Source organism: Eleutherodactylus coqui, chromosome 5, assembly GCF_035609145.1.
Source record: "Eleutherodactylus coqui strain aEleCoq1 chromosome 5, aEleCoq1.hap1, whole genome shotgun sequence".
NCBI classification, from domain to species: domain Eukaryota; kingdom Metazoa; phylum Chordata; class Amphibia; order Anura; family Eleutherodactylidae; genus Eleutherodactylus; species Eleutherodactylus coqui.
This window is the reverse complement of record NC_089841.1, coordinates 72,695,319-72,712,256: the sequence shown is the minus strand read 5'-3', so window position 1 is coordinate 72,712,256 and position 16,938 is coordinate 72,695,319. Positions and strand designations below refer to the sequence as shown.

The window sequence follows — 16,938 nt, the reverse complement described above, 5'->3', positions numbered from 1 at the left end:
CTAGGAGATAGCGGGGTAGAGTTTGGGCCTTGTCACGGAACTCTACCATCTCCCACCCTGAGGGTAGCACAGGACCTATCCAAGTAACTAAGGGAAGGTCTGCAAAGGGTAAGCCACGGTGCAGTTTACCTTGGCTACGGGTGACCACACTGTCCAGTTTACCTTGGCTACGGGTGACCCCACGGTGCAGTTTACCTTGGCAATGGGTGACGCCACAGTTCCTTCCTTTGCGGTAATTCCGGATGATAAAAGAATTGATCCACACTAACAGAGTAGGTTTAAATAGCAAAGCCGGGAACGGTCGGCAGTGCTTCTTTACTTGTATCAGTGTAGAAATCACAAAGTGGTGCGACAGGGAGGAAATCATGGGGTCACCGAGCTATCTTGAGTCTCAGTTATCTGTAGGGCTCCGTGCCCAGCACAAACACCTCTTCTACTCTCCAGCTCTCTACCGATCTGCACTCAATGTTTGGCATACACTCCACACTGTGATGGTGGTTCACTCTCTCTCTCTTTTTCAGTTCCTCAGTGGGTTAACACCACTGGCATCTCCTGGGTGTAATGGGCCTAGGGACAGCTGGGGATGTCTCTCAGCCTCCTTTATTCCAGCCCACACAGAATGGAAGGTGCTTTTGTGGGTTCCTTGCTGGACTAGGACCGGAACAGAAGACCCTTGCAGAACCACTTGCAAAACACATATATCTAGCATGGTCACATAACTCCAAACTTACAACATGATACATTTCCAGACAGAGACGGCTCATTTGCAGACATTAACTTATTCTGTGCTGCAAAACTCCAATACACATTTTGCTGATTCATTCCTCATTCAAACACAACATACAAGACAATACAGGCAACATATAGCAAACATTATGGAGGGGCCCTGCTGTTCTGGGCCACTACAATGCGATTTTCATGCACTGCAATGCAGTGTGATTTTCTCACAAAGAGGATCACATTTGTGTAGAATTCGCAGATTTAAGAGTGTTATATTGGTCAAGCATCCCAGACCGATGTTTCACTCGCCCGTCTAAATCCAGCCCCAGGGCTCAGTCACACAAGAGTATTTATGCAGCATATTAGATGCATATCTTTTACACATGTAGTATGCAGTGCTGAAAACCCATTGATTTACATTGGGACAATGAGAGCTGAGCTGCATTTTAAAAAAACGCAGCATGTCCTATTTTGAACTGTACTAAAAACCTAAACAGCCCATTGAAGTCAATGGGATTGTGTAAATATGCATGATACATTGACAGCTACCCCTGTATGACCAGTCATTCACAGATAGTGGTCAATCACTGATAGCCCCACCCATTAGACTGTTCAGCTTAGAATGAGCAAAAGGTTTAAATGAATGTAATACAAGTTATACTAAATCTTTCCCTATAAAACTATATAACAATCTGCTGAGCTCGTCCTGCTCTATAACATCATGCCTGTGGTTTGGACACCTTGTTCGAGCTGACAGGCTCTCCTTAATGATCTCATCAACACATGATATCAGTTACATGTAGTAATCGCTCAATATGTAAATGTTCTGGAGTGCAACCACAAAACGAAACATGTGAAACCACCCTTACAGTGGCGGGAAAGAAGCGAAACGGTAAAACTGCCTTTGGGGGCATTGCTTCCATAATCATTACATACAACATTCGTGTTTGGAAGGTCTTGAATATGGAGCTAATGCTAATGGATGTAGATGCTCATGAATTTGCATGTCTTCACAGTCTCCATTTCTAAAATCTCAGTATTCCCTATGTGAGGCTGTTTTAAAGATATGGATACACTTGAAAGGGCGAAGAAGGCCTCTTTTAGGCCCTTCTAGCCACAAATAAGTTCTAGGTTCTCACTCTGGCTCTACCTGGCGCAATGACACCTTGACGAGAGCAGTGCATAACAGTTTGTGTAAAAAAAGATAAAAGATAAAATGGACATGAGGATAAAGGGTACTTTATATGGGACGATTATTTCTCCAGTAATTCCCCATTTAGACACATCGATTATCACTCAAAAGTCGGTCAAAAGACATCTTTTGAGCGATAATCGCTGTGTACATTTACACGGCAAGATAATCGCTCAAAATTCACTCAAACGGCAGTGTGAGTGACAGTTGTGAGCGTTCACTGTGCATAAGTGTGTAAATAAAGGCTTACGCTGTATGCAGAAGACAAGCGGGACAGCTATCTTCTGCATACAGCTGTTGTCTTCTCAGCTGTATAGCAGCTGAGCGCTCCGAGTGGGGTGTGCGGAAGAGAAGCTGGACCGCTTGTCTTCTGTATACTTGTGATTTGTTCTCCGAGCGGAATACCAGCTGAAACAATAGTATCTGCTGTATCCCGCTGTGAACTCAGCGCGCCGCACTGATAAGGCTCATTGTTCTCTTTCAGCTTGCTGAAAGAGAAAGATGAACGACTCGTTAACGAAAACTGCACAATGTCCGTGCAGTTAGACCCAACGATTCTCGCTCAAAAGACGGCCTTAATTCCCAAACTCCAGTCCTCACGGACCCCCACACATCATGTTTTCAGGATTTCCTCAGTATTGCACAGGTGATGTAATTATTGTTGGTGCCTCAGACATTGCCATAGGTGTTCTTACTTTAGAAAATCCTGAAAACATGACCTGTTGGTGGTCCCTGAGGACTGGAGTTTGGAAAACACTGGTGTGAAGGAACCCTTAGGACCTCTAAGCAGAATACTTAATGTATTGTAATTTACTGTAATCTTTTTTTATAGAGAAAATTATTTTCAGTAAGCAGACATCTTCAGTCCTTATCGCCAAGAAATGTGAGTACAGCTGATAAAGCACAAGACTCGTGTGAAAGGATCTGAAGTGGCTGATTGCTGATATAGATTACAGCCGAAAGTGTGAATTCATAGAAACACAAAGGATTGTTGGCAGAAAAGTAACCACATAATCCTTCCCTGAAACTTTTTCTCATGGTCCAAGGAGCTGAGACATGAGTAGCAATTTGGCGGGGTCTGTGTACTAGTATGCATTGGTAGTCTAAGACACAATACTTGCTTTGATTAACCAGTGCTGGCCATGTGAGCAGCACTGACCAGTCAAATCAGCATGTAGTGTCCTAGACCAGTGTTCCCCAACTCCAGTCCTCAGGGACCGCCAACAGGTCATGTTTTCAGGATTTCCTCAGTGTTGCACAGGTGATGTAATTATTGTCAGTGCCTCAGACATTGCCACAGGTGTTTTTACTATAGGATATCATGAAAACATGACCTGTTGGGGGTCCCTGAGGACTGGAGTTGGGGACCTCTGTCCTAGACTACCAATGCATACTAATGCACAGTGTGCATCAGGTAATTAGAGAGGCAGTTCGGTCATTTTGTTTCTCCAGGCCCTGCGTTGTCAGTTTAATGGTCAATGCATACTGCAAAAGTTATATATAGGGTGTCCCAAAAAAACATACAAACACTTTAATAGTGGTTATTTATGCCCTTTTTGAAAATTTAAAATTGAATTTTGCTGACAATATTTCGCACGATTGCTAGAAACCATCATGAGGCCATCAAGAGGGTTAAATAAAATGACAGAGGAACACTTGGCTTTCAAGCAATGCAAGACTATTTTGAAGTGTTATTGGAAAGTTGGAAGTTAATCGTGGCCTATATATACAGTTTCAATCAAACTTCTTCAATCCTCATTGCAAATTAGATTCATTTAGCAAAGTTACAAACTTTTAGCAGTTTACAAAAAAATAAAAAAAGAAACATTTAAGTGGCTCAACACATCTAATATAACAAGTGATTTGAGCTACCATGAACTTATTTTGGCCATTTTTGATTCTTCTTATTTATGCAGCTTGACCAGAGTTAACAAACTACAATGAATAATAACATTCAGAACTATATGTACACTGGGTTGCGAGATAATTTTTGGAACCAGATTTAACGCATTTGTCCAATTAGCTACTTTCAGTAGGTCTTGAGCAAATGACTGCTCACATCTATGTAGACATTCTGTCAAAAAGTTTTTCAATAGAAATTTGTAAATCCTAAACCAGTGTTTCTCAACTGCAGGCCTAAACTACCCTAAACACATTTCCTATGAAATTCGTGTAAAGACCTGGTTAGATTAGCTATTAGAGAAGAGCGAGCATACTCGCTAAGGACAATTACTCAATTGAGCATTGTCCTTAGCAAGTACCTGCCCGCTCGGAAGAAAAGGTTCTCCCCTCCATTCCTCCCCGCTCTGCACAGCCGCTCCCCGCCCGCCGCCGGCAGCTGAATCTTTCTTCCGAGCGGGCAGGTACTCGCTAAGGGCAATATTCGATCGAGTAATTGCCCTTAGCGAGTATGCTCGCTCATCTCTATTAGCTATCTAAGGGCGATATATGCGATATCTAATTTGCACGGGGTTTGAATGACTTCCCGAAAAGTCTCCCACAGAAGTCTGACGTATCTGCTGCACTCATATCTGCATATTGCTTTCCATTGGAATACTTCGACAGGCCCTATTGCTCTGATAGGACCATCTCACGTCTCCTGTGCCGAGAGGTGGTAACTTAGTATATATGTATATTTACTTACTTTGGTCAGTGCCAATTAATTTTATCAGAGATCTTTACAGATGCAGCATTACCAATTATATATAGTTTATCTTCTATTCCATAAGGCATTTTCTAAGGAGGGGGGTTTTATTCAATTTTTTCCTTGTATTCTTCTTAAAACAGTTTGTACTTTTTTTTTTACTTTTTTAGTACCACTATGGGACACAACCATGCAAACCTCTAATGTTTTTATGATATATTTAAATACTTCTGTATTGTAACTTGTTATGCAAAGCCTAATATGCATACATAGAGACCCAAGGGTCACTTTTAGACCCCCAGATGTCGCTGCAACTATTAGCACTCCATACCCATGTTGTTGAGGAAGTGCTATAGTCTTACAGAGGGAGTTCTCTCTCTCTCTAAAACTTATTAGGTGCCACAGTCACTACTGATCGTGGCATGTAAGGGGTTAAATAGAATCACAGCTATTTCCATTGATGCTGCATGTTACAACTAAGGGCGGGTGGGAGTTAAAGGGTTTTTCACAACTAAGGGCGGCTTCACACGGAGTATTTGCATGCGCCATACACAGAGAATAGAACCCGTTGATCTCAATGGGTTCGCTCTTATCTCCTTTTTTGCACGTACATTCCGTGCGCGTGGGAAAAAAATGCAGCTTGCTCTATTTTTGTGCTCATTTGCACAACAAGGATTCCCATAGAAGTCAATGGGATGTGCACAAATGTCCTCTTAGTGCGCATACACATGCACAATATGCTGAACAATTCTGTAAAAAAAAGAACACATCTGGACCTCATTAGGCTAAGTAGTCTTTTAAATTGGGGTGTGGTAGTGTCCCATACACAAAAACCCTGCCTTGTGTGCGTAAAGAGTACAGTAGAATGCAACAGTACACGTGCAAATCTACTTAGTTCATAGCGCAAAAACATTACACTGAAGTGTGCGCAATTGTGCATTTGCTCATGTGAAGTCGCCCTTAGAATAAGCCATTACTATGTGACCAATGAAGGCCCCACATTCAGTTGCATGGGAATAAACTCATGTATCAGACAGAGTCCATCATATATGTACAATGTGCCTAAGTGAACAATGAGGAGGATGCAACACTTGGGATCTCTTCTTTGTGCTGATCAATGATTGCCTATGCTAAGGATATTTGCGTCCTGGTAAATTCCTTATGTTGTAATCACTGGCGTAACTATAGTGGGTGCAGGGGATGCGGTTGCACCCAGGCCCAGAAGCCTTAGGGGGACATAAGGCCTCTCTTCTCCATATAGGGAGCCCAGTACTATGAATAAAGCATTATAGTTGGGGGCCCTGTTACAGGTTTTGCATTAGGGCCCAGAAGCTTCAAGTTACGCCTTTGCTTTGAGGGGTTAAGAGCAGTTGGGGGGCCCCCAAGATAAACTTTTGCACCCGGGCCCATGAGCCTTTAGCTACACCCCTGGTTGTAAAGCTAGTTTGTTTTTTTTAAAGAGATTCGTTCATCAGAATTATGCTGCCCAAGCCACAGGCAGCATGGACCCAGGACAGGGATGTTGCACCCATGAGGATTTTATTCTGAAATGTTGTGGCAATTCAGAATAAATACATTTTGAAGTTTGAGTTGGAGATCAGCTTCGAGCTACGAGTGGCGAATTACAACAGTCTCTCCTCACCAGCTGCATGAAGACTGACAGCTCTCCCTGCTTTATTATTTATAGGGACAGAGCTGTAGTTTTCATGCAGCGGGAGGGGGGGAGACCAAAGCGGCCCAACCCCATGACTCAAACCTCATCTCCGAGTCAAACTTCAGCTGAGTTTATTCTGAAATGCAGCTGTGTTTCAGAATAAAACACTCACAGGGGGCAACAGGCACCCCCGTCCTGGGTTCATGCTACCCATGGTTCAGGTACCATAAATCTGATGATAGAATTCCTTAAAGTAAACTATGAGACTGGTTTTAGCATATGTGCATATATACACATTTACATATATACTGTATGTATTACTGATGTTAACAATCGCATTCAATATAAAGCACTGGAGAATATGTTGATTCTTGTGTATATTTGGGCTGTCTATTTGCATGTAAAGAGCTGCTAAAGACTGCGATGGCTTAGAATTAATGATGAAATACAATCCACAAGTGAAATGCAAAGCATTGAAGGATTTGCTAGAAACTCTATAATGACGACCTAAGGGCGCCCACCCACTGGCGTTTTTTTTCCCTGCGAAATTCGCAGCATTTTTTTCTCTGCAGGGGTCTATGGGACTTGTAATGTTAAAATCGCGATCGCGCAAAATTGTGATTTCGCGGTAAATTGCGATTTTGCGCGATCGCGATTTTAACATTACAAGTCCCATAGACCCCTGCAGAGAAAAAAATGCTGCGAATTTCGCAGGGAAAAAAAAACGCCAGTGGGTGGGCGCCCTAACTCTCAGCAAAACAGTTGTTATAGAACACGAGGCCTACATACTTCTCAACCCTATTGGGTTGAGACTTTCTGATTGAAGTTATAAGGCCAAATTAGATTCCTGACCTTATGACCCACATTGAGATGCTTTGGCAAGACTTGAAAAGGGCTTTGCCTGTAAGGCATCCCAGAAATGTTAATGAACTAAAACACATTTTTAGGAATGAATGCTGCAAAATACCTCCTTAAGCCTCATGCACATGGGCAGATGTTTGTTGCGGAATCCGGGTCTGGCGTCCGCCTCCAGGTTCCACAACTATAGCCCTCAATAGCATGCAATGGAAAAATGATTCTTCATGCACGACGAGCGGAAACCAATTCCAGTTTCCTCTCACGGATGAAAAATCATAGCATGCTCCATTTTCCTGCGGTTCCCGCAATGGACAGCTTCCATCTGACCCACGGCCCATCCGCATTTGATATTGTGGACAGACCGCAGATTCAACAGGAAAAGCAGGAGTTTAAAAAAATGTGTACTCTGAATGTCTGACGACGAGCTATGCGGACCATCCACAGTACAGAGAAGCCGGAAGAAAACAGGTCTGCGCAGATGCTAGCGAAGAAGACAACAGGTATGCAAGGTCATCCGCCGCGGTCAGGGACGTAACTCATTTTTTTCTCTCCTTCTGTGCTGCGGATGTGCTGTCCGTCGCACATGCACAGCACAGAGTTACCTGCGCCATCTCTGACTTCAATGGAAGCTGTCCGTGCGAGGCCCGTACTATAATAGAGCATGCTGCAATTTTCCCCTCGCGAACGGAAAATTGCAATCGATTTCCGCTCGTGGGCAGGGGGTGTTCACTTTTGACAGTCTCTTTAAATCTCTCCTTGCCCACAACGTCCAAAATAACACTAAATATTAGAATAAAAATACTTATTAACTATATATTTTTTTTCTATGAGAATTTGTCACATTGTAAGAAGAAACTAGCGATCTTTATCTAAAAACAGTAAGTTCCTTAAAATCTCCTCCTAGTGATGAAATACCACAAACATCAACTGTCAGAGATATGCAATATTTGACAAGAAGTAATCCTGACATAGTCTACCCTACACAATGATGATTAGCAGAATCATGTGATGTAATAACCAGGGGGTGAAATGCTGGAGTACATTGGTAGATAAGACTTAACTGTAGTAGGCGCATATATAAGAAGCCACAGACCACAACAGCATGAAAGATCAGCCATGAAACGTTTCCTCACCCTGCTTCTCTCTGCGGCATGTCTGTTGGTCAGTCAAGGTAGGGAGCAATATCTTTATTTATATCCTCTAGTTCTTCGCTAACTGCAATTCCTCATTGCTAGGTGATATGGTAGGGTATGTCGGTGCCAGGGGAAGTGATTACCAATAACCCACTTGGCATTTAGCTAGGGTTTTGGGATATAGGGCTAGAGCATGAACAGAATATTTGCACGAGCTGATAGAAAGTTGAGGTACGTAACTGGTGTTCGTTAGTCATGCAGTAAAGAACTTGCCATAGGCATACACTGAAATCTTCTGGGCATGTATGCAAAATCTATAACATGTGATTTCTGGCACTGCTGTACCTACTTACGGTGTGAATGCAACCCCTGCATCCACTATAGTTATGAACCTAAAATTTGAATAATTTGTTTGATGTCCCGCTATCAAAATGTTCACTTATTGACATACCGTACTAGTATTAGGCCAGTTTCAGGCGAGTGTATTTCACCTCCGTATTTGGTCCATATTTTTTAGACCATAATACGGATCTGATGTAAATCAATAGGTCTCTTCACCTGGTTGTGTTTTTCACCGTCATTTTTTTTTTCATGCATTTGCCTCCTTATGTGTATTCTTTTCCATTGGGTAAATCAGTGTTTGCCCAGTAGAAGTGTATGGAGACAAATACCGATGAAATACTGATAAAATCCTGATAACATACGGTTTTAATGTAATCTGAAATATGTCCGTAATATGCATCAGTATTACATTCGCCTGTAGCCCAACGCCTACATTAAGAGCGGCCACACCCGCTCTTGACAGACCTGAAATCCCATCCCGCTCTAGAGGCGAGCTTCACTTCAGCCTGAGCATTTGCATATTCGCAAGTGCTTGTGTTTTTGCTAAGGGAGGGTTCCCTCCTATAATAACATGAAGCTCCTTGGCCCTAATGCAAAATCTATGAAACAAATAATTCAAGAATTGCCCAGGGTCACACAAGGCTATTAACCTAACACACTAACAAAATGTGCCAAAGACATGAAATTCACATTTGCGATTCATGAATCCACTGTACATTTTCTTGATTTAACAATCAGACTGGACCCAGGTGGTAGCATTAGCATGAATATTTTACATAAATCTACAGCAACTAATAACTTCCTCTTTTGGGACAGTCATCACCCACTTTCCCTAGGTAGGGACATACCTTTAGGGAAATGTCTGCATGCCAGAAGAAATTGATGTACAGTGTAAAAAGGAATGTGACTCACTATTTGTCAAATTTAAGAGAAGAGGATATCCCACCAATATCCTCAAAAAAGCCTGAGGAAGGACCCTGAGAGGTCTGAAAGCTCGCATAACATCATGCATTTTTGTTAGCTATTAGAAGGTGTCATACCTACAAGATTACTTGGTTTCTCTTACTGAGAACAATCACAAATTCCCATCTACTGACATAGATTCCTCTCCCCCGAAAGAAAAATAATTAGGTGTATTGGAACATATGACAGATATTCCAGTCTAGTATGTAACATCTTGAGAAAATACTGGCTTATTTTTCTCGCTGATCCACATTTAAAACATGTTATAACAGAACATCCCAATGTCATCTACAGAAGAGGGCCCAATTTAGGAGATATGCTTGTACAAAGTCACGTCTCAAAACATGCAACAGGGTCTGATCACAGTATGAACCCTTGCAGTAACTGCACATTTTGTTCTCATGTTATGAAATCTGCTACATGTATCAACCCAGTGGATAATCATTCATATTCATCAGACAGTACAATAATTTTAGGAGTAAAGGGGTTGTTATATGTGGCAAAATGTCCTTGTCTGAAGAGCTATGTGGAGAAAATTGAAAAAGAATTAAGACGATGCATATCTATTATCTAAACATCTTAGCTCGGTAAGAATAAGAGCTGGAGAACGAGTAACCAGGCATATAATCACCATGCATGGTGGTAATATTGCGTCCTTAAAATTTTTGGGACTCTGTCTTGTGAAATTAGGCCATGAGGTGGGAACTTAGAGGGTTTTTGTCATTAGAAAAAAAAAATCAATATTTCTCACCAGCCAGTCTTCTTACCTCATCTTCTCCTTGCTGATCTTCTCCTGGCTCCTGCAGTCCCCGGGTCACATCACCGCAAGCCTACTGGATCCTCTTCTTCCTATAACGTTACGTACATTCTCGTCAGCCTACTTCTTGCAGGGCAATGTACACTACGTCACTACTGACATAGCATTGACTGCCTACAAGGGAATGCCGAATCCCATACCGGGCTATTGCCAAGACAATCGTATATGAACACTCGGGGAGAGACTGCACGCATTCGCAGTCTCGGCAATAGCTCAACTTTACCTGCTTGGCAGTGAACGCTATGTCACTACCTGCAGGAAGAATGCCAAGAATGGATGCTCCAAAATAGGAAGAAGAAGATCTGTCTGGCTGGGGGTGATGTGAGCCGTGGGACTGGAGGAGCCAAGAGAAGATCGGCGAAGAGAAGATGCAGTAAGAAGGCTGCCTGGGAAAGAATAGGTAAGTATTAAAGATGAGTGAGCATACTCGCTAAGGACAATTGCTCCAGCGAGCATTATCCTTAGCGAGTACCTACCCGCTCGGAAGAAAAGTTTCGGGTGCCGGCGCGGGTGAGTGGCGAGTTGCGGGAGTCAGCAGGGGGTAGCGAGGGGGAGAGAGGGAGAAGAGATCTCCCCTCCGTTCCCCCCTGCTGCTCCCCGCCCCCCGCCAGCACCCGAGCCTTTTCTTCCGAGCGGGCAGGTACTCGCTAAGGATAATGCTCGCTGGAGCAATTGTCCTTAGCGAGTATGCTTGCTCATCTCTTACATCAGTAAGTAAGTAAGTATTGATTTTTTTTCTCTAAAGACAGAACCCCTTTAATTCCAAATTGTTAAGAAAAAAGGCTAAATGGATATTCAGACTAAACAGAAGGAGCCCTATTGGACTGAATTAGGGTTTTTCCTTTTCTGCTTTCATTTGATGGGTTTAATTATATAATTACTTATTTCTTATTTCATACATTGTTATACTACCCTGTTTACCTGAAAATAAGACGCGTCTTATATTAATTTTTGCTCCCAAATATGCGCTATGTCTTATTTTCAGGGGGTGTCTTATTTTTCAATGAAGAAGAATTCCCATTTATTGTTTAACAAAAAAAATGAACATTTATTACTGTATATACTGCACAGAACTGTAGTTGTCACCACAAACCAATATAGCTAGACAAACTGTGAAAACAAAGCAAAAATTACTCAATGACAGTCATGTCATCATCTTCTGGCACAGAAAATTTGCCTGACTCACATACAGGGCCACAAAAAATAAAAGCTCTAAAGTACCTGGCTCCCACACACTGTCTGGAGACTGTAATGCTCACCCCCTAAGGCTGGAAATACACTCTGTGAGAACCCAGCCTTAAGAATCACACATATGGTTGCCTGACTCACACACAGAGCCATAAAAAAATCAGGGCTGTAATTTAAGTAACGTACCTGTCTGCAGACAGAAGTTCCTCTTGTAAGCAGGGATGGTATTGCAGCTTCTGGCCACCAGGGGGAGCTCATCACAGCAGACATGTACAGCAGCAATAGAACGACAGTATGGAGTTTTCCAGCCAGCAAGGGGAGCTCACAACAGCACACTCGTACAGCACAGGAGGAGGTAGGAGACAACGGGGATGGCAGCAGGGGACAGGCCTCTCGACTTGCCTGCACACTTTAGTATGCCTTATTATCGGGGTGTGCCTTATATTAGCGATTTCTGCAAATTTCTTAATGTGTCTTATTTTCGGGGGTGCCTTATTTTCAGGGAAACACGGTATATTGATTTTTATTTGCACCTTCATTCTTTTTTCACAATCTCTCTGACAACTTTAAACCCCTAAAGGACCGGACACTTTTTAGGGATTAAAAATTTTACCCATGTTATGGTTTTACTGCAATATTTTTTTTCCCTTAGCTTCCAAGATTATTTTTGTGGTGTTTTTTTTTTCCTGTGACGTATAGGGCTATTTTTTATATCTTTTTTTCACTTACTTTTCTTCATTTTATTGGGAGTAAAAAACTAAAAAAAAAAAAAAAATTTTCATTGATAGCTGTTTATTTTTTTTTAATTAGTATATATACACATTAAAATAAAGTATGGGGATCGGTCCCTGATTTTGTTTTGGATGTTTTGATATATAATTTTTTATAGTCTTAGATTACAGGGCACATACATGACGGTTTTGGTTGGCATCGGTGTTGGGTCATTTTCTTTTTTATGTATTTTTTTTTACCCAATATTCGCTACATGAAGATAAAATGTTTGGAAAAATGGTTGTTGTGAACTTGTAAATCTGCTTGGTTAGGTGATTATTCAGAGTGTCACTTTGTATTTGGAGCAGATGTCTCTTTCTCGATACTTCTCCCTCTCCCCTCTCTCTCTCTCTCGACACTTCTCTCTCCATCTCTGATTCTCTCTTTCACTGCTTCTCTCTCTTGATTTCTCTTTCTCGCCGCTTCTCTCTTTTTTTATGCTTCTCTCTCTCGCACAGCTTCTTTCTTTCTCTCGACCCCTCTCTCACTCTCTACATATTCACAGCTGATTTTAGTAGCTATATCGCTAACCACAGAATCCATGGCGCTGTCAGCGCATCTTGGCACAAGCACCTGGCAGCCTCTAGTGAGCACAGAGTTGCTGGTCAGGTGATTCCACTTTCACATTACCTGCCCGGTGTGAACATAGTCTTAAAGAGGTTTCAAGGTCTCCTACCTAGCACTGTTGGCATTTTGCAGAATTTAATACTGCTGACAGACTCCCTTTAGGGGTCTGTAAAAAGTGTATCATTTCAATCTGTAATGTAGTAATAGCAGACGAACATTTATAATTACTGATTTTAAACCTATGGTTATCCCCCTCCCCAACCATAGGTAAGAGTTAATGATGACCACACACAGTACTGTACTGCAATCTACAGCAGTAACATCTCCTTGGACTCCTGGATTAAAAATGGGAATCTTGGGTAATTCTATTTCACCAGAAAGCAATGTCAATACAGTGTAAATAGATCAGATCTCACACACAAATCTTGTTAATTCAAGTCTGCTGAAGACGGTCAATGTTTAGTAAGTCTGTACAGCACATTGTCTTCTGCTTTTGGATATCAAACAGGCAACAAAGTGGCAGGTTTACGGTTTTATATGATGTAAAAAGACAATTTGTCAAACTAATTCAGATGATATTTTTGTGTTGCAAACGATATCCTTACCTAACCATTAGATGGCGCTGCTGTGTTAGAAAATGACTAATATTAAATAGAGCCATGCCATGGACCTGAAGAGGTTGGATTGCAGAAAAATTACAGTTCCCCATCGGTTTTAGATAAATGAAAACCACTGTGGCTGCGCTTCCTGTCGTCACTTAAGATGCAGGCGCTACTTTTTAATAAACAAAAAAATCAGTATTTCTCTTAATAAAACAAACTTGGGCTACTCTTAGAATGTTTGACTGACAAATGGGAAATTTTACTTTTTGCATGAAAATCTTAAGGCCTTATTCACACGACCGTGACAGTTTTCAGTCAGCAATTTTATATGCCATGTCAAAAGATAGGCCTTGCCCTATCTATTGCTGTGATATGCAGGAAGCATACGGTCGTGTGAATAAGGCCTTAAATTGGTTCTGTTAGATTGGCTGAGTTCAGCATCTATAGTTTTCTGGGATTTGATTCAGATTCATTTAACCCCTTTAGTGGCACGCCCGGAGAATCTCCAGGGCTTGCTGCACTGACCATGCAGTTAAACCCCGAAAGATTTCCGTGGACAGCTCTAGTGCTGAAATGTGCAAAGCACTGAGCTTTCATCTGAAATCTTCCGGGGTCTTTACTGCATACTCAGTGCAGCAAGCCCCAGAGATTTCCTTGCCATAATACCAACTGTCGAAGTAGTACAGTACTTTCAAATACTTGCAAGATTAAATTGCATTGTTGACTCATTTAAAAAAACCTGTGAGGCATGACATGGTAATAATAAACCTGCCACTGAAGAGGTTAATCTTTCTATTTACTGAGCCCTTTTCTGCTGAGTTATGGTCATGGTGGAATGGGATACAGCTGCAATTTTTTTTATTGGGCCTCATAGTAATTTCTTCTGCCCCTGTATTGTAATAGTAATGAGTTATCCGAAATAACAAACTCAACTCTGCTACATCTGTATATACTCATAGTAGAAATTAATATCTTTGTGCTCTAAGTGGAATTATTTTCCTAATTTCCAGGTACAAAAGTGAAAATTATACATGGAAATGAAGCTATTCCACACTCCAGACCTTACATGGCGCTATTAATATTTGAGACAGAAACTGAAGAAATGATTTGTGGTGGAAGTTTAATAAAACCAAACTGGATACTGACTGCAGGGCATTGTCAAAAGTAAGTCCCGGGAAATATGATGCCATTCGTTAATATATATTTTACTCATTTTTTATAGTGCATACATAGTCCACAGATTGTCATTACTTACATAAGGCCCTGTTCCCATTGGGGACTCACACTCTACATTAGCCTATTGGTATGTTGTTGGAGTGTGGGAGGAAACTCACACAAACACAGTGCGAACATATAAACTCCATGCAGATGTTGTTCTTCCTTGGCTTTGAACCCAGGATCCCAGTGCTACAAAATAACAGTGTTGACCACTGAGCCACTAGAATCATATGATGTTCAAAGGCAATTCTCACTGATCGTATTTCACTTTTATGTCATTCAATTCATACCTGCTAGAGATGAGCGAATGTACTCGTTTAGGGCGATTTCGCAATCGAGCACCGCTTTTTTCGAGTAACTGACTACTCGGGCGAAAAGATTTGGGGGTGCCGGGAGGCGGCGTGGTGGAGGGGGGGTTAGAAGTGGGGAACAGGGGGGAGCTCTCTCTCCCCCCCCTACTCCCTTCTGAAACCCCCCCCCCCCCCCCGCTCAACCCCGGCGCCCCCCGAATCTTTTCGCCCGAGTAGTCAGTTACTCGAAAAAAGCGGTGCTCGATTGCGAAATCGCCCTAAACGTGTACGTTCGCTCATCTCTAATACCTGTAATAAAAATGTGATCAGTGGAGATCTACATGCCCGGGCCCTTAGCAAGAATGACGTATGTCTGATCTGAACTGGAGAAGTGACCAAGATATAACTGTAATGCTGCTTACACACGGGCAAGAAAATTGTGTGAGATTTGTGCATTGTGAGATGTACGAATATAAACCCCATGTTCTATTTTTGCACGTTCCTCGGAATGCATCCCTTATTGTTTTCAATGGGATACGAGAGCAAATTGCACGGTCTGCGATGTGCACGCGAGTGCAATGAAAGGGTTCTCATTGAAAACAATGGAAGACACTTGCCGATCCTCCGACGTGGCTGAAAGCTGCACTAGAGGATTGTAACCTCCCTGAAGCGATGGGAGGCGTTTTTGACAGAAAACTGCCACGCATCCACGGGTACATCTAACGTTCAGGAGTGCGATATTGTGCTCAACCCTATGTAGGTAGCCTAAGACTACATGGCGACTTTAGCCACAACATGGATCATGCAACCAAACATTGGTGTGTAGGCCTGTGATCTCCTAATCTCATTGAAATCAATGCTGGTCATGATGTAACTTGTATGTAGCCATGACCAGAAGATCACAAGAATCCAAGTTTGCTGCTTATTTTATGATCAGTGGGTCATGCCTACTTGCGAGTAGCAACATGGCATGCATTAACTTCAATGAGAGTGCGACGTCGCACCAGTATCATGGACAAGTCATTATGTAGCTTTAACCTCAATGCTTATCTCGCCCAACATGCATATCTCACTTGAAGATTTATCCCTTCAGCCATAGAAGTCTATGGAAGCTGCCGGCTAATTGCAGCCGAAAAATAGGGCAAGATCTATCGTTTCTGGCGACGTCAAAACATCAGCTGGTGTATTTGGACACCGATGTCCTATCTCCGCCGGCTGGGCATTTCGATGCGGCTAAAAATTGCCCATGTGAATGAATGTTTTGAAACCTGCTCAGGGTGGTAGAAAAACATAAAAGAAGACATAGTCACCTCATCTGATCCCAGCCGGCTCACATTCTGCCACTGCCCGATCCCAGTAACCCTCTACTTCCTGCTGTAGCAGCAATGACCGGGACATGTGACCGCTGCAGCCAATCACCAGACGAAGCCAGGCAGTGATTGGTTGCAGCAGTCACGTGTCCCTAGCGTCAATGATGTCATCACTGCAGCAGGAAGCAGAAACAGCAGGGTACCAGGTTCTGGTAGACACGGAGCAGCGTGGAACTGAGCGAGGCAACTCTTCTTTTATGTTTTTACACAACATGGAGCAGGTTTTAAAAAAAATTGTGAGATGGATAACCCCTTTAATATTAAACATTTATGGCTATCCACAGAAAACGTGCGTCATCATATGTGTATATTTTACATTAACGAGTAATCTTATCTTTTTCTAGGCCAAGAAGTCTAGTAACCGTTCTTCTTGGGGCTCATTCAAGGGAAGGAAGAGAAAAGGGGATTCAGGCACTTCGCATTGCTAAATCTATCCAACATCCACAATACAACCACTCCAACTTAAAAAATGACCTTCGACTTATAAAAGTAAGAATATCACATACATGGACTCACTGTGTTATCAAACTGTATGTTGTAGTCATGTCATCAGCCCAGTGACCCCATGTTATCCAATCCACATGAAAAGATACAGAAGAACTACCGACT

The 16,938-nt window shown here is 42.2% G+C and overlaps 1 protein-coding gene across 2 annotated transcripts in view; it reads left to right on the top strand.

Annotated features, from left to right (window-relative positions):
- Positions 1-16,938, top strand: part of LOC136626902 (granzyme A-like) — a 36,017-nt gene that overhangs the window by 13,154 nt on the left and 5,925 nt on the right. Inside the window, exons 1-3 of one of the 2 annotated variants that reach the window (XM_066601854.1) lie at positions 8,105-8,239; positions 14,462-14,615; positions 16,674-16,818. In XM_066601854.1, the coding sequence (XP_066457951.1) occupies positions 8,185-8,239; positions 14,462-14,615; positions 16,674-16,818 (354 nt within the window). In that variant the 5' untranslated portion in view covers positions 8,105-8,184. Of the gene's footprint in view, positions 1-8,104; positions 8,240-14,461; positions 14,616-16,673; positions 16,819-16,938 lie in introns of those variants that run through there. The other variant, XM_066601855.1, reaches the window with a different exon arrangement.